The sequence below is a fragment of the Ostrea edulis genome, chromosome 3 (assembly GCF_947568905.1).
Source record: "Ostrea edulis chromosome 3, xbOstEdul1.1, whole genome shotgun sequence".
NCBI lineage: Eukaryota > Metazoa > Mollusca > Bivalvia > Ostreida > Ostreidae > Ostrea > Ostrea edulis.
The window spans coordinates 44,831,637-44,853,127 of record NC_079166.1 but is presented as its reverse complement, the minus strand read 5'-3'; the positions used below and the strand labels follow the sequence as shown (position 1 = coordinate 44,853,127).

The 21,491-nt window shown below is 34.7% G+C and overlaps 2 protein-coding genes across 3 annotated transcripts; one reads left to right on the top strand and one right to left on the bottom strand.

Moving 5' to 3' along the window:
* The first annotated feature begins 1,847 nt into the window (after positions 1-1,847).
* On the top strand, positions 1,848-4,321 carry LOC125673769 (IST1 homolog). 2 transcript variants are annotated; one of them, XM_048910573.2, is made up of 3 exons: positions 1,848-2,282; positions 2,609-3,122; positions 3,582-4,321. In XM_048910573.2, exons 1-3 carry the CDS (start codon positions 2,014-2,016, stop codon positions 3,912-3,914), a joined length of 1,116 nt encoding a protein of 371 aa, XP_048766530.1. In that variant the 5' UTR covers positions 1,848-2,013; the 3' UTR covers positions 3,915-4,321. The 2 variants fall into 2 exon arrangements, with proteins under 2 accessions (XP_048766530.1, XP_048766531.1); XM_048910574.2 differs by having other exon boundaries at positions 1,854-2,282; positions 3,612-4,321.
* A 411-nt stretch (positions 4,322-4,732) lies between these two features.
* On the bottom strand, positions 4,733-21,461 carry LOC125673766 (tRNA wybutosine-synthesizing protein 5-like). The gene is made up of 10 exons (XM_048910571.2): positions 20,995-21,461; positions 15,815-15,881; positions 15,130-15,255; positions 13,734-13,783; positions 13,482-13,574; positions 12,778-12,954; positions 11,245-11,317; positions 8,786-8,842; positions 8,586-8,657; positions 4,733-8,455 (listed from the first exon to the last, which is right to left on the bottom strand). The coding sequence occupies exons 1-10, from the start codon at positions 21,414-21,416 to the stop codon at positions 8,354-8,356; spliced, it is 1,239 nt and encodes a 412-aa protein (XP_048766528.2). The 5' UTR covers positions 21,417-21,461; the 3' UTR covers positions 4,733-8,353.
* Positions 21,462-21,491: the final 30 nt, after the last annotated feature.

Sequence of the window (21,491 nt, the reverse complement as noted above, 5' to 3'; positions counted from 1 at the left end):
ATTGCTTCTTTTATCGTTTAGTACATTTTTCCAAACAAGATACCACAATTTACCTTAAATTTGAAAATTATAGGGTGCCCCCCCCCCCCCCCCCCCCCCCCATTTAAATCCGCCACTGCTGATCATACCGATACATCTAGTAAAACTACACTATACTTTGCATACCGATCCTGGTGTGGTATATCATATACCTTAAAAATCGTATGCAATTTGTGTGGGTAATATTAAAAATTCCCCTATAGTGTAGATTAAACATTATTCGAAGACAGGTCCCATAAAGGGTCATACTTAAATAAGTATACAGTTTTACATATAGATGAATCATATCGGAAAATGTGTAAGACACAGATTATGAATTATTGAAAAAGGAAAATAAGAACGGTGAGTTAAATACGAGGCCCCTAACTATAGGCCTTTCCTGTCTATCACCCGGATGACATACAGCCCACAAGCCTTAACTGTCACCCGGATGATATACAATAAATCTTCAATGGAATAGAAAATTAATCATTGTTTTGTTTATGTTTTTTGCCCCCCCCCTTTTTTTTTTTTTATAAATTGCCCTTAGCTTTTCAGAGTCAGTGTTGTTGTTGTTTTTTTAAGTTCAAGAGTCATCTTTTAAAAGTATTTTTTTAAAAATTAAATTCATAACCATGCATATATAATACTTCTTCACAAAACACAGAAGTATTGAGGAAGATGCTTAAATATCAATGTATTTTCACTATATTACGATTTGGGGTCACGGATATCACAGATTTGATAGTGGGGCCATTAATTTCATAATTTTGTAGAGGCACACGCACTCGATCAAGCGTCATCACGAATATACAAACAGTTTATTTAAGTTCTAGATGTCCTCGAGTAATAAAAGAGTTTTAAAGATTGCATCATCTTAAGGGTTTGATCCCCCTCAGACTCCAGGGGTGCAATGCTCATGACATTCACAATTTCAGTAATCCTTAACCCAAATGTTCCATACCAAATTATGAAATATGGCCATGTAATTCAGTGGCGGGTCCAGAGGGGAACCCCCATTTCGTCAGAAAATTTTGCTATAAAAAGGTAGAAATAACGCAGTTTGAGGGTGCCCCCCCCCCCCCTTTGAAAACCTTTAAAATGGTAGACCCCCCCCCCCCCCTTCCCTTCAAAATTTTCTGGATCCGCTCCTGTAATATCAGAGAAGAAATGGATTATGCTTAAATGTTAATAAGGGACGATGGATGACGAAGAGCAACCACCAATCATTAGGTAACCTTAATGACTTAGGTGATCTAATAAAATGGCACATGCGCTGGCTGATGAATGTGGGCAGCACTTGGTCCTTGATCCTGCCCTCTACCTCCTTCTCTTTCCTCTCTCATCTTCACGCCCTTTCCCTCGCCTATCTTTCATCCTGGCCACCCCATATTTATTTCAAATTTCAATACGTATTCCACAAGGATGTCAGTTGCTTTACCATAGCATTTTCGGACACTGGTCGACTATACCAAGTTAATTTTTTTCGCTCCAAAAAATTTCGGAAATGTTCATAATGAGACATAGTACATAGTTAGTAATATCCTTTATGAACAAGGTGTCTCATGTATATAGCCCATGGGTCGCTTGGTCTATGTGCGCACATAATGGATATATTTCACATTTGCGAACACGAAAGTTTTTTCAAGCATATCATCTAACCAGACGCTCGGCTGTTTCCGTAAAAGGTTTCGAGCTTGCCGGAAAGACCCGAGAACTTGCACTGGACCTATCCCATGCACTACTTAATAAAAATATTTTTTAGATTAAAAGTTTCAATTACGATTATTTAGTACTAAACATATTCATCTAAATGCGTAATTATTTTATTTGTTGTTCTTCTAACTGCGGTCTATGCGGAAGTAGCAAGAGAAAAAATGACGTCACGTATCTAAACAAGAAAGTAGTCAAAGTCTTATGACGATTTGTGAATTGTGACATTTACAAATTTCAATCATTTCATGTTCAAAGAAGACTGACATCAAGTAATCAAGAATGTTCAACTCGGGACCTAACTACGCGAAGTTGAAAACAAATCTGAGACTCATTATAAATCGTTTAAAATTGTTGGAAAAGAAGAAAACGGAGTTAGCCTCCAAAGCAAGAAAAGATATAGCAGACTACATATCTGCTGGTAAGGATGACAGGGCGCGGATTCGGGTGGAACATATTGTTCGGGAGGACTATCTGGTGGAGGCCATGGAACTTCTAGAAATGTTCTGTGATCTGCTGCTGGCTAGATTCGGTTTAATTCAAACCCAAAAGTAAGTCATTGTTCAATTTGTTGCGTAGATTAAGTGAATGCATCACAACACAGCAGCAGTAAGAATGTATCCTGTTCTTAAGGATCCATCACTGTACAAGAAAATTGTAATAGTGTTTGTAAAGATGTATATGATACAATGACAATATTTTTATCTATATAACAGTATGTTCCCTATGCATTGTCCCTTGGTACCTTCAGTTGTTGTTCAAACATATTGTACTTAATTGCAATGTTTAAAATGTCTATGCCCCCAGGACCCCATTATTTGGCAATAAACTATCTGTATAGATCTGTATACTGAATGTACTTGGTTTTTCTGTGCAGGGAGTTGGATCCTGGACTAGAGGAAGCTATTGCAAGCATCATATGGGCAACTCCGAGACTGCAAGCTGATGTTGGGGAACTGAAATTGGTAACCGACCAACTAACAAACAAATATGGAAAAGAGTTTGGCCAGGCATGTAGGACAAATGAATTGAACAATGTCAATGAGAAGGTCATGCACAAACTTGGGGTACAAGCCCCACCCAAAATCTTGGTGGAACGATATATGATAGAAATAGCAAAGACTTACAATGTGCCATTCGAGCCTGATCTTTCTGTGATGAGTCAGGACGAAATATTTGCAGCAGAAAATCTGCTGATTGATCTGGGAGAGAAGAAGGGTGGAGGGAGTAATGGAAGTGGGGGGCCTAGTGGAGGGATGGGAGTGTTGCAACCACAAATGGGTGGTGGTGCTTCAGCCTCAGCACCTGCCTACCCTCCCCCATCTCAACAACCGTATCCGCCCCCTCAACAACAGTATCCACCCCCTCAACAATTATACCAACCACCACAGGTAAGGCATACTAAGTTGTCCTACTAATTTATATTACGTTCACTGGCATTCATTGCTATACATCTAAGTATTGATTTTATTCAGTTTGATGGTCTCCACACTATCAAATGGGTATGAAATGACATTTATATTCACAATAGCTAATATTTTCCTATAATACAATATATTGAGCACTTCACAACAGAGTTGTCTAATTTGTATAAGTACATTTTTTGGTCAAAAGCTAAAGTGTATATGCTTAAACTGGGAAATTGCAATTGATTTGATAATTTTGACATTCTTAAAAAACTGCATTTCGAGACAAAAATCTGAGCTTCTACAAAATAATATCATTTTGGATTCATAAATGTAAATATAAGAAATATTTTAGGGATTATTTCTAAATATCTTTATGACGGTGTACATAGTTAATCACTTAAAAAAAGATGCTCGAATATGAGATGTATTCTTCGTTTTAAGGATAATAAGATGCCACCTCCATTACCACAGGCACCCCCATCAGGAGGGATAGGAGCAGGGGGATTTGTTGACCCTGCTCATTCGGGACCCCCACCCCCGCCTGGTCAGCAGTCATTTAATGATTGGCTGGGAGAGGACCCAAAGAAGCAGGCACATAATCAGCCTCCTCCTCCAGCAGGATTTAACCCCAATGCTTTCCCTGACCTCCCCGCAGTTCCCAATAACACCCTCCCTGATCCAGGGAATTCTGTTGGTGGCAGTTCAGCTGGTGGAGAGGATGTGGACTTTGATGATTTGACCAGAAGATTCGAACAATTAAAGAAGAGAAAGTGATCAAGGATTTGAGAATGTGTTTCAGTCATATTTTGTGGAATTCATCACCTTGCATGAATTAATGAACAGTAGTTACTGTGATTGGTCATTATTCTTGTGGCTTGGTATATATATATTGTGGATATGCTGAAAACAAGCTGATACATGATGAAAGTACATGTACAAGGCATTTTATAAATATCTTATCAATCATTTCAAGAATGAAAACGGTTCTTGTTCTCAGTTAATCTAGCTTTTATCAATAAAGGTGTTAATATACAATCTTAGAAACCCATTTATACATACTGTGATTTCTCAATGTTTTTATGTGATTTTCTCACTTCAATGTACGATGAATATCAAACTATTGTGCATGAAACTGTAAAATGTTGTAGGACGTTTCATAATAAAATTAACTGATATTCATATACATGTATAATGTATTATTGAATTGTATCAAAACTGAATTGAGAGTGGTAAGTTTTCATACTGGTCTAGAGAGATGCTGACACACACAAAAGTTATTAAACCTGGTTCCTGTTTGATCATAACCATGACACCTGACCACCAATCATCAGATTGGCTACCTCTTGAAATAAATGTAGTATAGGAGAAAGAAAATCTTTTGGCTGGACCGGGAATTGAACCCAGGATTCCTGCATTACTAGTCAGGTGCTCTAACCACTGAGCTATCCAGGTTACTACATGTAAAACGAGTTTGAGGAAGAAGATAGTACAACAGACAGACCGGGAGAACAGCATTATACTCAAACCTTCTTTATAAAGTGCAGGTTTAATGACAGAGAGATATTTAAGATAATAGATAACATAACAATTGATTAAAAAAATACTGTAATTTTAATTTAGAGTGGAAAATGTACATCTAATTTCTATGCAGTACTTCTGTCACATTGTAATCAAAATCCTAAACACTCATATATCATCAAAAACCATCCTATCTCTATTATAGAGTTTTCTTTTCAATAATTGTTGATTGTTTGTAGCAGTATGCCACCCTCAATAAAAATCCATTGACAATAATCGAAAATACCGTGGATCATTAGATTTAGTGGGTGCTTAATTTTCATAGGTTTCTCTACATCCCCAAGATTTCATACTGCAATGAAATACAAATTTCACATGTTTACAAGTACTGAAATCATATCTATGAAATTACATTCTAAAGAAACTGTAAAATCTTGACAATCCACAAATATTGGCCCTCACAAATTTAAATCATCTGGCAGTAGTCTTGTTTTATTTTTTGGTAGAAAGATATAATTCTGAACCAATGCCCAAATTGTGTCATATCAGATTAAATAGTCATTCAAATTCGGTGTTGATCATAACTATTTCTGAAAATAATTTACACAATGCACTGTAAAATAAGAAGGAAATGGTATAACTATAAAATACAAAATATATTTCATGATCAATCAAAACAATTTCAAAAGTAACTAATATTTAAAAATATTAATAGTGAGTTTATTACACAGAAAGGGATTTCATTAAGTACAGAAAATTAATATAGCATAACAGCATACATGTCAACAATGACTGAATACAAATATAAATATCTGGATTAAATACAAAATAAATTATAACAAAATACAAATCAAAATTGAATTTGTGTAAAAAAGTTTAAAAATCATATAAAGCTGGCATTAAACACTGGATTTCTATTGGATTTCTGTGAGAATCATACCCGTGTTTATATCATATCAATTGGAATTGGATGCACATCGCCACAAGTCTATTTTAAATTCTCCTCATTAATAGTTTATGGAATGCAGAAAAATTGCTAAAATCACAAAAATGTTGAAGTACACAAAAAATAATTTCATGAACAATTTGATAATTATACACTGTATGACATACAGCTTGTAATTAGACATTTTGTTTTAAAAATGAGACAAAATGTGATACATACAAGTGCATGTGTATAAACTAAGTGGGTGGGGGGTGTCTTATTCTCACAACATCAGGGAAGTTGAGTCTTGAGATTTTACTCAAATTTTGACTACTCAAATAAAAGAATACTCAAACTTAAGTTTGAGAAATCCAAGCCCAATGTTGTGGTGTGTGTGTGTCTATGTGCTAATAGATGGTACTTGCCATTCTATAAGTAGCTTTTCCAAATAGATGCTCCTCAGAATTAGAATGCTTGAATCTTCATAATAAATGTTCAATAAAATAAACAGTATCTAATCTAAAACCCTGATGACAAAGTTCATAGTATCTCTTTTAGCATTAGTTGTGACCTTTTCCTACTCATATATTCATAAATTTTCTGTCTTTCTCTCAAACTTTTCTAGGTATAAATAAACTTTTTTGAAACTTATGGGATTAACATTGGTATATTTCTTGAAATTGAAAAAGAAATTATGGGAGTCTATGTTGAAATTATCAGGATAGCTGCAATTGCAATTCATGGTTGGAATTTTGCTTTGAGCAAACCTACCTAAACCTTTTCTGAAATATTTCACTATTATAAAACCCTTCATCAAAATACAAGAACTGTTTACTTATCAGTTAATATCAGAATTCCAGGAATCAATCTACACCTTTTATGAAAAAGAAATGTTGAAAATGCGAAACGAAAACTAAAACTAAAAGTGTGGTGTGAAGCAGATTTGAACCATGGCAAAAAATAATCACAGCATATACTGCCTGCAGTGCAGCTGCAACTGAGCTATTCTAAGCACAAGTATTACCTGTGTAAGTATGAACCAGCTAGGTTTTGAAAAACAGTTTCCCTGAGTTTTTGTTGTTTTTATGTGAATTTCAACCTCAAGGCAGGGATGCCCCTAAAAAATACTATATTGTAAATCATTTCCAAGATTGTAACCTATCAAAATATCAACAACAAAAATCTTAGGGAAGGCCTGCCTTGAAGGCCTTCAAAGCCAAAATTCGCGTCAAAATCGGTGCTTGAATGGGAAAATGTCGTTTAATGAACTTTAAACCAACTTTAAATGTTAATTTCCACATTGTTGGTTCAAAATGAAAATTTCATATATTTGTAAGACAGAAAATAACTAAAGAAACTTAATTAACAATGTACTTTTCCCTGGAAAATTGTTCTCCCCTATAGGTATTTTCTTTTGTTAACCTGTCAGTGAATTGATCCTTTATAAAACCTGCGTGAATCTTGAGAGAATTCACCTTTAAGAAAACAATAGTTTTTTATCTTTAAATTAGGAATGTACAACATAAGAAATGTGGATTTCTGCCATTTTCTTTCAACAGGTCATGCATCAGTGCTTTTGTGCATGTTTTATGTTTAGAAAGTGTGGGTGTCATATGTAAACAACAAATATGCTGGTTTCGAGATACGCTCGAGTTATTTCCCTTTGAAGAACTCTCGTACATAGTAAGGCGCGAAACAACTTGTTTACATGCGGGAGTGGGACGAATATTCATCACTGCATAAGTGAATGTACTCATTAAGTCTCTCATACGCTGTTTCATTACCCGAATTCAACTGATACACAAACTAAGTAAGTGATAAGTATTCAGGGAGTAATTAGATACATGGAATTCTTATTATATCACGTAATTTTATTGGTCGTAGGTATCATATCCTGGATATTACTTTCAAATATGACATTGTTTTTATGTTTCTCTTTAGTAAAACATTTCTTTCAATAGTATTTTGTGTTTCCAATATTTACATATTTAAAAAGAAGCCATTTTTAATACATTTTATCGTCTAACTCAATGACAGAAGGTTCACTCTGTCCCACTTAGGCCCTCAAAATTCTACTAAATGTACCTCCTACACAGGAGAGCTCTTATCTCGAAACTGGCGTATTGATATACCTTAAACTTGATATTCTAAGTTCACACACAGTTCCAATGATTTCTATAGGTGTAAATTGATTCCAGAAACTGACATTCTTTGATTTATAGAAATTACTGAAATGGCATTGCTTGAAAAATGTTCAAAATTTAGGGCTGGAAATGTTGACCCTTGCCCTTTAAAAGTGAACAAAATGTACAAAGCTATCTAAAAATCTACTCCATCTGTGCTTAAAGCTCATAATAAAAATCTACTCCTGGGCTTAGAGCTCATAATATATCCATAAACACACATATATATATACACATACATACACACATGTATACATTGGTTACATTATCTAATAAACCCTAAAGGCAAATGGGGAAACTTCATGAGCTCTCATTATTACATTTAGAAAACATACCTATATGAGAAGGGTCCTCTGAGAGAAATACATAAAAAATTAATTACAACTGCTAATGAAGAGACTTAAAAAATGTCATACATGCCAAAAATAATAATATTTGAAGAAAAAACCCCAACATTTTAAAATATGCACTTAAATGGAAGAACAAATTCTTAATCTAATATTAAATTATGGATTTCATTGGTGGATACTACATATAAGATTTAAGATCAGCTGAAGCATTGTATGTCAATCATCCTTAATGGACGTCTATAACTCATCCCTGAATCGGAACTCTCCATTGTCCAGGCTCTCTGCATCCTTAATCAGTTGACTGAGCTCATCCATGCTCTGCTGAACAGAAAGCCAATGCTGTCAGGAAAAAAGATGATATTGTATATTTAGAAATGAAGTCATGGAAATTTGTACAGTTTGTGCATAGGAGAGAGAGATAGAGAGAGAGAGAGAGAGAGAGAGAGAGAGAGAGAGAGAGATTATTCACCTTTTCATTCATAGTGTCTAGTTCTCCTTCATTAATGTAACCATCTTCATTAACATCCATGTCTTTGAACATCTACAAGGACAACACGTCAGCTATACATACAGACAATGAAAGATAAAACAGCCACAACAAGTGAGAGGATGATATGTGTAAAACTTATAAACAATTTCACATTTTCTTGAGATAAAAATTATTCTTACCTTTTTCATCAAACGGTTGTATGGAATTTTGTTGTTTTCCAAAAATTCTATATCATCCTGGACAAAATATATCAACAATGTTTTAGTATACAAAATATGACGATTAGAATATTCAATATATAGTCTTTAAAGTCATCCGAATCATTTAGCTGACTTCTATCTATGGTTCGTTGTCATATGTGTCGGTAACTTTCGAACTTCTCCTCAGAAACTGTACGAGCAATTATAGCATTAATATAGCATATAGCTGTATTGCATCCTTTGGGAGTAGGGAAACAAAACCTGATAATTTCATGATCAATGTCTTTGTGGGATCCTAGGGGTGGGCGCTAATATGGGACATCTAGCATAAAAAAAATGGGTGTATGGTTACAATATGTGCTCTTCCACAATTGTGAAATTCATGTCCCCTGGAAGAGGGGTTCAGGTCAAAAGATGGAGCTATACATTGTATATGGGATCACATGGTAAAAAATGCATTTACTGAATTTTGAAATGGTTAAAATGTATAATCATATTGAACATGGAGGCTTCTACCAAGTTGTGAAATTCCTGGAAGTCAGGGACTAAGGAAATATGAGGATCATACAGTGGAAATGTATTAGATATTTAATCTCTTCTTCCCTACTCCTGAACATCTATAGGAAACAAATGAGGTAAATAGCTATATCGACCATGGAGGATTCTACCAAAGCTATGAAATTCATGGCTTCAGGGTCCTTTGCAATGATAAGTGGAAATGCATTACATGTTTAAAACTTGTATTCTATTCTTCAACATTGGGAAGCAAATTGGTGTGTACCTAAAAGGAGCTTGGCTGCGTCTTTAAGAATTAGGAAATTCAACACCTCTTGGTCAAGTTCAGGCACCAGGGAAAGAATTCACATAATGAAACATATTCTTCACTTTTGGACATTTATCCCATAAACTGATAGTTATAATGAGCACAAGCCTCTTCCAAAATTTTGAAACTCAAAATACCTGAGTTGGGGGTTCCTGTCCAAGGAAGGGGTTATATTGTTTATGAACTGAAAATACATTTTTTTAATAACTATAATTTTAAACTGGAATATTTTATTTACCTAGTACTTAATACTTGACACTAAATTTCCAAATAAACCAGCATTTAGTTTTTCTTACAGACTTGAGGTTGTAGAGAAGATTTTTGAAAATTAAACAATTTTTGACAGTTTTTGCCCCATCCCTAAGGCCCTTGGGGTGAAGGAGCCCTGAAATATAAAATTTATGTCAACCTTGTCCCAAAGATGCTTCATACCAAATTTGAGAAGAATTGGAAGGATAGTTATCAAGAAGAAGTTAAAAATGTTCAATTGTTAATGCACTATGACGAACGCAGTTTAATAGCAATTGGTCACCTGAGTGATTCAAGTGACCTAAAAATTTATAAATTTTGGGTCAGGTTATAATTTTGCGATATTGAGATGGTAGAAGCTATTTGGCACAAATATTGCTAAAGATCAGAGTACCAAGTTCTATGTTCGCCCCGCATGCGGCCGCGACATACCTAAGTTGTTAAAACAGGTAGGGACAGTTCCATCGCCAAATGCTCGGCATCAGGTGTGAATGTCACGGGTCCTCAGAGATGACCTTAAAAACGGATGACCCGTGTCACAGTAGGTGTGGCATGCTAAAGAACCCTCACTGCTCAATGACCGTAAGTGCTGAGCATAGGCCTAAATTTGAAGCCCTTCACCGGTCTTGGTGACGTCTCCATACGAGTGAAAAATTCTCGAGCGAGACGTTAAGCAATCAATCTATGCAAAGAGTTCTGAAGATATTGAGGAGACAATATCTTCCTATGTCCAGAGTAGATTGACCTTGTGACCTTATAGGGGTTATCTACATTTTAGGGGAAACCAGTATAAAAGTTTGATGTATGTCAAGCAAAGGGTTCTTAAGATATTGAGTGGACAACATTTGGTCTACCAAACAACATACCAATAGACATGTCCCATTTTCCATGGAGGGGGGGGGGTATAAAAAAAAGAATAAGAAACATTTCTCCGAGTGTTAACTTCATATATTACATATTGACAGAAAGGTTACTTCTGATCAGAGAGTATTATGGCCTGAACCAATAGGTCATTAGGCTAAGATCATTGTCTCCCATTCCAAAAAATAAGTTAAAATAATTCATCCAGACCATAATTTTGTAATAGAGAAAAATCAGTAGAATTAGATGTCCTTTTTTGGCCATGAGAAAATAGTGGCAACAAGACATAAATCTTTTAAAAAGAGGTGCATCCTTTCAACATCCACATACAACTATCTATTAAATTCATGTTTTTATTGTGGGATATTTATAGGTGACAGTTAAGCTCAATGGGCCTTTATTTATACATCTACAATATATTCATATTGCAAATAAAACATTCTGCCTAAGGGATTATCTTTAACAATATTAACTTATTGGAAACAGAATAAGTACTTCTACTCACTGAAATCAGTCCGTGAAGAAATTTTTCATAGTCACAATTTTTTAGGCTTGAGAGAAGAGCATAAACATGGTCTCTACAAATTGTTAAAGAATTCCATATAATTAAATTTCAAAATACTGTCATGTAAATATATGATAAAGGTATATAACATTTAGATACAAAAAGTGTTCATTTGCCTTTTTCATATATTACCAAACATATATTTAAAAAATAAATTTCATTTTTGAAAATACATGAGGGTACGAACTGTGATGCTCCATGCTTGCATTCTTCATGAAGCGAGTTAGCACTTCGTGAAAAGTATGCTGTCGTGAAGCATTGCTGTTCATATCTTCATGTATTTTCAAAAATGAAATGTATTTTTCATACATGTATTTACATTCTACTTGCATTTCAGGCGAATTCCCAGCCATTAATTAAAATAGACAAACATGTACATGTATTACTCTATTTATCAAGATTCATAATGCATTGTTCACAACTGCAGTGCATTCATGAGGAAATGGCTATCCTTATAATTGGTAGAGATATCAAAGGGGAAAACATGGGAAATGTAAATATTATTAACTGAATACTGCAGGTAGTTCAGGTTAAAACTGGAAATTGCTACTCCCAAGGTGAAGTCATACAACTGGTCGGCAATGGCTATCAAGAAGCAGGGTTGTGGTTTTACATTTGAAACCTTAGGGGCCATGTGGGCCCCTGACATTCAAAAGTTTATGGGCCCACAATTTGATCCACGGGCCTGTCCATTCTGTGAGAGAAAGAACTGATCTCGGACCTAACTTGTATATTAATTACCGGTAAAAAAAAGAAAAAAAGAAGAGAGATTATTTGTTTGAAGGCTTTTTTATTGTAATGATTAATTTTTGTACTCCAGCTCTCTTATTCTTTCATACACAGCTTCTTCACTGTCACTCGTATCAGGATTTTCACTACCTTCAAATCCCTGCTCACTTCTTTCAACTGACTCTATCTTCTCTGACTCTTGCACATCATCGAACGTTTGCTTTCATATTTGTGGAAATACTGCTCTCTGTCAGCATCCCTCTTCTGAGGCTTTGAAACCCCTTCGAGATATCGCCATATTGTTTAGGGAAAAGAGTACCAATTCATTTCCCATAGACCTCAATACCAACCTTTGGACCTCTCACTAATTAAGTATTTTAATTCTAAACAAATGACCGCAAACATTTCAAAGTTCATTCCAAGTGTTGATTAAAAACGACAAAAATTATATAGGGTCCGTGCCTTTTATAGGCCATATTTGTACTTTTTTATAACACATAGCAATCTGCAGTAAATTACACCCTTCACTTTAAGCACACCCCATACCATGGTAATTTCTTCAGTCATTTCTTGATTTTGTGCGATAATTTTTCATCCTGACAATTGATTTGAACCTCTATAATATTTCTTTCAATTCCAAATAATTTCACTCTTGATATTAGCCAATCACGCAACACCTAGACATTTATACCTCCATTTGATGCCCTCAATAATTAATAAAACCAGTAATATACAAATACTCACTTAATAGCATCAATGCTCTCCATGACCTGATCAAAACCTCGAAAGTCAACACTTCTCAAGGTCATCTCAAAGTCACATTCCATGTTACAGGACTGCAGTGATACATCCTTTGGAATAAAATGATTCCACCAAATATTAACAGCCAAGTTACTACCAAAGGAACGAACTTGATGAATCCTAAAATGATTTTAAAAAAATTAATCACTTCAAAATAGTGGGTCACTTTGCACATTGATATTTTGTGCTGACTGAGTTTGGAAGTTTGCTGGATATTATGTTTTGTTGGAGTGAAACTCTAGCCTTCACTGAGTACGTAATGCACATCAGCTATAATATCATAGTTTGAAATTGTTGAAGACCTTTAGCTCTCTGGGATAAAGGGGGATAGTCCATCGCACAACTAGCTCTCTGGGGAAAAAATACTGGGATTCTGGGAAAAAATACTGGGATAGACCATCACAAAACTGAAGCTCTCAAGGAAAAAATATTACGGCGCAGTGGCTTTCTGGTAAAAAAACAAAACAACAACGGGACACACTATCACAGAACTGTAGTTCTTAGGGGGTGGATGACGACGATGACACTGGGATAGACCATCAGAACTGTTGCTCTTTGGTAAAAAAAACCCTAAAAAACAAAAAAGACTTGCAATTGGGATAAGCCAGATTATAATGTGTCTATAGCATTACAATTGCTGACATTACCATTTATATGGAATGAAGAGACAATCTCCGGCTGTAATGTTTATTGTGTAGAACTCGACATCAGCCAACCCAGGGTACTTGTTGTAGTCTACACTGTAAATATTATAGTATATGCATGTATATATATTTTGCGATTATAATTTTTTGCAGATTTTTACTAACTGCAAAAAAATGGACAACTGCAGAAAATACCTGTTATACAGTATTATTTTAGTGCTCTCTCTCTCTCCTCTCTCTCTCTCTGAACCTCACCTGTCTACATCCACCCCTGAGTATGACCCTTCTGGATGATCCAAATCTACCTACAATGTATACATCAATAAACTGTAATTGGTTGGTTGTATATTGTTTAATGTCTCACTCAAGAATTTTTCATTCATATGGACACGTCACTGTTGCCAGTGAAGAGCTGCAAAAATTAGTCCTATGCTCAGCGCTTACTGCCTTTGAGCAGGGTGGTATTTTTATTGTGCCAAACCTGCTATATGACACGGGGCCTTGGTTTTTGTGGTCTCATCCAAAGGACCGCCCCATTAAGTCACCTCTTATGACAGACAAGGGGTACTGAGGACCCATTCTAACCCGGGTCCCCACGGGATTAATAAACTGTGAATGGCTAAGACTACATGTCCTTAGTCTTCTCTGTGGGACAGTTATCAGTACAAACAGAAGGGGAGAGTCAGAGCATTCACTATACACAATGAAAGTAGGCTGGCTGATCAATGAATGGTATTCCATTTTATTGTAAATGTTTTATATTATCATAACACAAACTTGAATAAAGCATATCAAACCAGACCAGAATAAGACATTCATCAAAAGTATCATTATGAAATATTTCTAAATATGTACATTGTATTCTAAATAATCATTAATTAAATCATCTTTAAAATTTCTATAATGTTGCTATAATATGTTTGTATTCTTCAACAAAATTAAAATAAATTATATCTTATAACTTTTAAAAAATTAAAAAGTTTTGTTTTGGGGACATGTTCAGCAATTTTTGGTTTACAAACTGTTATATTTTGAATACAATAATAATTGACTGAGGCCAACTATAATCACTCCACAAAAAGGATAAGTAAATCATGCAAATTTCTAAATCATTCTACCAAAAAGAGTTATTGATCTTTAGCATGCCCTCAAGTGACAGTTACAAGACATAAATGAAAAATTAAAATCATGTAAAAAAAAAATTTGATTCCATTTCTTTCATCATAATTCGATCAGTACTTAAATGTAAAATAAGGAGTTTAGCAAGTGTAAAATCACATGGGGAACTCGAATTGATATGTTAAGAAAAAACACTGTTCTGGATGTTAAACCTTTTCTGGTTCAACTATGAACTCTTACTGTCCATCATCCTGTCCATATGGGATTTTAACCTTTTTAGGACATCACATTCTAAATACTATTGGATGACCTTGTTTTAAAAAAAATCACCTTCTGATTTCATAATATTTAAAAAAAAAAATCAAATTGGCAATAAACCCATTCCCTTCACCCTCATCTATAAATGTAACCTGATATTCTGAAAACTGGTCATTTACAAATTATATAATTGAAATTTCAAAATATGCTGGCAAATTTCATTTCTCATTCTAATAACTGTAGCTTGAAGATTTTCACGTGTTCAATATATTACCTTGTCACCATATTTCTCCGGGTCAACCATTACAAACTGCTTGTCTCCCCTGTACAAACAGTTGATGTTGTCCACAGAGTCGGTGTGCACCACAGATTTTGTCCCTCCACTACTGAACCACATTATCTGCGCAAGGTACACATAAAACATATCATCAATCAAAAAAGAAGAGTTTATAAATGTGTTAAATCAGATCCCCTTAATACAAATTACTGAAATACATTAATTTTGCATATATATCAGCACTTATGGTAGACATTGAGTCCTGCAATAAAACTTACATTTTCCATTATGCTTCCTTCCACAATAAAACTTACATTCTCCACTAGCCTTCCTTCCACAATAAAACTTACATTCTCCACTAACCCCCCCTCCACAATAAAACTTACATTCTCCACTAACCCTCCCTCCACAATAAAACTTACATTCTCCACTAACCCTCCCTCCACAATAAAACTTACATTCTACACTAACCCTCCCTCCACAATAAAACTTACATTCTACACTAGCCCTCCTTCCACAATAAAACTTACATTCTACACTAACCCTCCCTCCACAATAAAACTTACATTCTACACTAACCCTCCCTCCACAATAAAACTTACATTCTCCACTAGCCCTCCCTCCACAATAAAACTTACATTCTCGGATTCTCCACTAGCTTTTCTTCCACAAAAAAACTTACATTCTCCACTAGCTTTCCTTCCATTATAAATGGACACTGCATACAACATGGAAGAACTATATCTTGTCTGTAAAGATGCAGAAAGTATGAAATATCTTCATTAGTAAATTTATTATTCATGACTTTGTTTAATGCATTATACAAAATTTAGTAGTAAATGATATCATAAAACATATTATTTATACATCTGTTGTAAAACAAAAACCTGACATACCCAGTAATACTTACCCTTTGTCATACTCTGTATAATACCTACACTTTATCATACTCTGTATAATACCTACACTTTATCATACTCTGTATAATACCTACACTTTATCATACTCTGTATAATACCTACCCTTTATCACACTCTGTATAATACCTACACTTTATCATACTCTGTATAATACCTACACTTTATCATACTCTGTATAATACCTACACTTTATCATACTCTGTATAATACCTACACTTTATCATACTCTGTATAATACCTACACTTTATCATACTCTGTATAATATCTACACTTTATCATACTCTGTATAATACCTACACTTTATCATACTCTGTATAATACCTACACTTTATCATACTCTGTATAATACCTACACTTTATCATACTCTGTATAATATCTACACTTTATCACACTCTGTATAATACCTACACTTTATCACACTCTGTATAATACCTACACTTTATCATACTCTGTATAATACTTACACTTTATCATACTCTGTATAATACCTACACTTTATCATACTCTGTATAATACCTACACTTTATCATACTCTGTATAATATCTACACTTTATCATACTCTGTATAATACCTACACTTTATCACACTCTGTATAATACCTACACTTTATCACACTCTGTATAATATCTACACTTTATCATACTCTGTATAATACCTACACTTTATCATACTCTGTATAATACCTACACTTTATCATACTCTGTATAATACCTACCCTTTATCACACTCTGTATAATACCTACACTTTATCATACTCTGTATAATATCTACACTTTATCATACTCTGTATAATACCTACACTTTATCATACTCTGTATAATATCTACACTTTATCATACTCTGTATAATACCTATACTTTATCATACTCTGTATAATACCTACACTTTATCATACTCTGTATAATACCTACACTTTATCACACTCTGTATAATACCTACACTTTATCACACTCTGTATAATACCTACACTTTATCATATCTTGCCATACACACCCTTTATCACAACCTGACCTGTAATAACCATCACACCTAACATTAGCTGGCCCTTTATGCCATCCTAACATTAGGCACCCTTTATCACATCTTAACATTAGCCACCCTTAATCACATCTTAACATTAGCCACCCTTTATCACATCCTAACACAAGGCACTCTTTATCACATTCTAACAGTAGCCACCCTTTATAACACCATAACATTAGGCACTCTTTATAACACCCTAACATTAGGCACTCTTTATCACACCCTAACATTAGCCACTCTTTATCACACCCTAACATTAAGCACTCTTTATCACACCTAACATTAGCCACCCTTTATGGCTTTATCACATCCTAACATTAGCCACTCTTTGTCACATCCTAACATTAGCCACTCTTTGTCACATCCTAACATTAGGCACTCTTTATCACACCCTAACATTAGCCACTCTTTATCACATCCTAACATTAGCCACCCTTTGTCACATCCTAACATTAGCCACCATTTACAGCTTTATCACATCATAACATTAGCCACCCTTTGTCACATCCTAACAGTAGGCACTCTTTGTCACATCCTAACATTAGCCACTCTTTGTCACATCCTAACATTAGCCACCATTTACAGCTTTATCACATCATAACATTAGCCACTCTTTGTCACATCCTAACATTAGGCACTCTTTGTCACATCCTAACATTAGCCACTCTTTGTCACATCCTAACATTAGCCACCCTTTGTCACATCCTAACATTAGCCACCATTTACAGCTTTATCACATCCTAACATTAGGCACTCTTTGTCACATCCTAACATTAGGCACTCTTTGTCACATCCTAACATTAGCCACTCTTTGTCACATCCTAACATTAGCCACCCTTTGTCACATCCTAACATTAGCCACCATTTACAGCTTTATCACATCATAACATTAGGCACTCTTTGTCACATCCTAACATTAGGCACTCTTTGTTACATCCTAACATTAGGCACTCTTTGTCACATACTAACATTAGGCACTCTTTGTCACATCCTAACATTAAACACTCTTTATCACACCCTAACATTAACCACCCTTTATCACACCCTAATATTATGCACTCTTTATCACACCCTAACATTAGCAGTGTTCAAAATTGGTTTAAAACTTGGTATAGACCACGGGTCTATGCCAAAACAAGATGACATAGACCTCATCAAATTGGCATAGACTGCGACATTGAAAAAAATATCACAAAATTAAAACATTGTTATTTACTTCTAATGTACTTAAAAAGCATATGCATATTTCCTTTCAATTTCCATAACAATGTCCTCCTTTCCTCTTAACGTTTATCAAATGTTGACTTTAGGGATAACTCAATTGATTTAAACTTAGAAAATTGGCATACACAATTTGGTCTATCTCAATTACAATTGGCATAGACCAGTGTCATTTGACATAGACTCAGTCTATCTGTCTATGGTTAATTTCGAACACTGCATTAGCCACCCTTTATCACACCCTAACATTAGCCACCCTTTATCACACCCTAACATTAGCCACTCTTTGTCACACCCTAACATTAGCCACCCTTTATCACATCCTAACATTAGCCACTCTTTGTCACATCCTAACATTAGCCACCCTTTATCACACCTAACATTAGCCACTCTTTGTCACATCCTAACATTAGCCACTCTTTATCGCACCTAACATTAGCCACTCTTTATCACATCCTAACATTAGGCACTCTTTATCACACCCTAACATTAGCCACCCTTTATCGTATCCTAACATTAGCCACTCTTTATCACACCCTATCATTAGCCACTCTTTGTCACATCCTAACATTTAAAAGCCACTCTTTATCACACCCTAACATTAGCCACTCTTTATCACTTCCTAATATTAGGTACTCTATATCAATCTTAACATTAGGCCAAAAAAAATACATGTTGCTTTCCACTTTCACCTAAAAAAAATTTTAAGGGTCGGTAGGTAGGTAGGTTTTTTTTTTTATTTCATAGGTTAAATCATTTTTTAATGATTTAATATTCTACTATGCATAAAACATATTAGTGATTGTCTAGTAATCAAATAAAAGTTATATGATGAATCAAAACATTTCTTCCACTGTACTGTAAACAAAACTGTTTCTGTGTTTTGGAATCTGTTAGTGCATAATAAATATCTTAATACGTCAATACATATACTCTTGTTGTAGTGATGACATTCGCAAAATCTGTGAGAATGGAAAAAAATGTGTTGGGGTCGGCAGAAATTTTTAAGGTCAGGAAAGTGGAAACCAACATATAATTTTGGGTGGCATACACCCTGTCATACTCATCTTTATCATGCATGTACCCTCATTACAACACATTTGTTATTTCAATAGGTTGGATTACTTTCTGCTTCATGTGCAGACAGGGCAAGAATTCACATTGAATATCAATATAATGTAAAAATGCTTATGAAAGATAGAAGGATAAAAAAATATTGAGGTTACAGTGAAGCAAACAAGCGTATTTCTAACAATATCTTACCTTGCAACTTTGACAGAGTTATATAAAATACTCCTTTGTAAAATACATTATTTTTCATTTATTTTATGAGAGAGAGAGAGAGAGAGAGAGAGAGAGAGAGAGAGAGAGAGAGAGAGAGAGAGAGAGAGATATGGATAGAGCTTTCTAGACGTTCCGTCCCATAGTCAATCCGTCCCTTAGTCGATTCGTCCCATTACCGATCCGTCCCTAGACTATCCGTCCCCTAGTTAATACATCCCCTAGTCGATCCGGCCCAGAAAAAATTATATTTTTTCAAGTGCTATTTACAGTACTGAATTGATTTAATTCATCTGCGTATTTCATCTTCATGGTGTGTGTGCCGCTGATATCTTCTCTCATCAGGTAGTCATCCTTTAATTAATATGCTCTATGGTATTTATGGCTTGATTGCAGACTAATTAACCTTGATCACATGTAATGTATATTAATCTTCTTGAGACTGTTTATCATAACAAATGTCTCTTCTTTTAAAAGCAAGAAAAACATACTTTGCCAAAGCATTTAAGGTATTTGTTCCTCCATATTGAAATAAGCTTTCAGTATTTCTCAAAAAGAAGAGATGTTTTGATATTTGACAGCTTTTTCTAAGATCATTATACACATAACAATATTCGACAAAGTGGGCTTAATTTTCAATACAAAGAATACCTTTTGATTTTAGACAAAATTTACATACTCTGTCATTTCTTGGAATATTTCTATACCTGCCACATTCTATTTCCAAATCATGAGCAATTCTTTGAACTTCTTGAGTTTAAAAAAACAAACAAAAACTTCTAATAGTTACATGTAGGTTACTGTAAGCTTGTAATTAATGATCAAAGGTTGCACAACAATGCAGTTATAAAAACTGTTTTCACTAAGGTGTTTTCACAATGATCAGTGGACATGGGACACACATTTACATTGATTGCTATGCATAGTTGAATAACGATGATTTTACAATAATTAATGAGCACACATTTTCATAACCATCTCACTTCAAACAACAATTATAAATCCTAGTTAAGGGTTGTATAAACAATTTTATTTACACATCTGAACTATTACTGCAATATATATGCAAAAACTTCCCTTTTTCTTAAGTAATAATCATTTATTGTATCTTTGATTAAAAAAAAAATGGAGGGGCCAGATCGACTAAGCAAAATGGGCCGAATCGACCATGGGACGGACTGTCTAGGGACGGATCGACTAGGGATGGACCGACTGGGGGACGGAATGACCTGTTACCATGGATAGATAGTGTTTAAGGTTTAAGAATTACAATAGCAGAATAATTCCTCAATCCATTGCGCAATTGACATCTTTATCTGAATTAAAGTGGTAAAAGAATTATCATAACTGGTAACTACACGATCAATACAAAAAATGAGTGCAGTGTTTATGAATGTGAAAAATCACAACACACCTTATGAATTTTGGCACAGGGTTTACCATGTAAATCCCCGAGGTGTTGTATTTGCCGACAAATTCTGTAAATGGCATTTCACGCACTTCTTGTTTACGATCTTCTTTTTTCTCCGTTTCTACCGACACTGCATGATTTACTGGTTCGTTTACTTGAAGAAAATAATCATCTGTCCACGATTTGAAAGCTGGAGAAATTTTTGCTGCGTTTCTCATGACTAGGGGTCTCTTAGGGAAAACATAATCTTGAAAAAATACATCGGGTGGAGGAAATTTTTCTACTTCATCACATGTCAGTGTTGATTTGGCATATCCGAATGGTTCTAAATGTCCCGGTTCTTTCGTTAAGTCTCTTGCATCTGAGAATGAAGAAAAAAAGTAAACGATAAGACAGGTGTCTAGTTTCATTTTCACTCGGGCCATCAATGTCACACGAAAGCTTTGAAAAACAAATAAAAATAATCTCTAAACCTCATTGTTTAAAGAACTTAAAATAGA

Coding starts and splice junctions, on each gene's coding strand:
- LOC125673769 (XM_048910573.2), top strand. CDS start 2,014: ATGTTCAACTCGGGACCTAACTACGCGAAGTTGAAAACAAATCTGAGA. Junction 2,283..2,608: donor GGTTTAATTCAAACCCAAAA/GTAAGTCATTGT, acceptor TTTTCTGTGCAG/GGAGTTGGATCCTGGACTAG. Junction 3,123..3,581: donor AATTATACCAACCACCACAG/GTAAGGCATACT, acceptor CTTCGTTTTAAG/GATAATAAGATGCCACCTCC.
- LOC125673766 (XM_048910571.2), bottom strand. CDS start 21,416: ATGGCCCGAGTGAAAATGAAACTAGACACCTGTCTTATCGTTTACTTT. Junction 13,575..13,733: donor TCAGGGGTGGATGTAGACAG/GTGAGGTTCAGA, acceptor TAATATTTACAG/TGTAGACTACAACAAGTACC. Junction 8,843..11,244: donor TTCTTCACGGACTGATTTCA/GTGAGTAGAAGT, acceptor TATTTTGTCCAG/GATGATATAGAATTTTTGGA.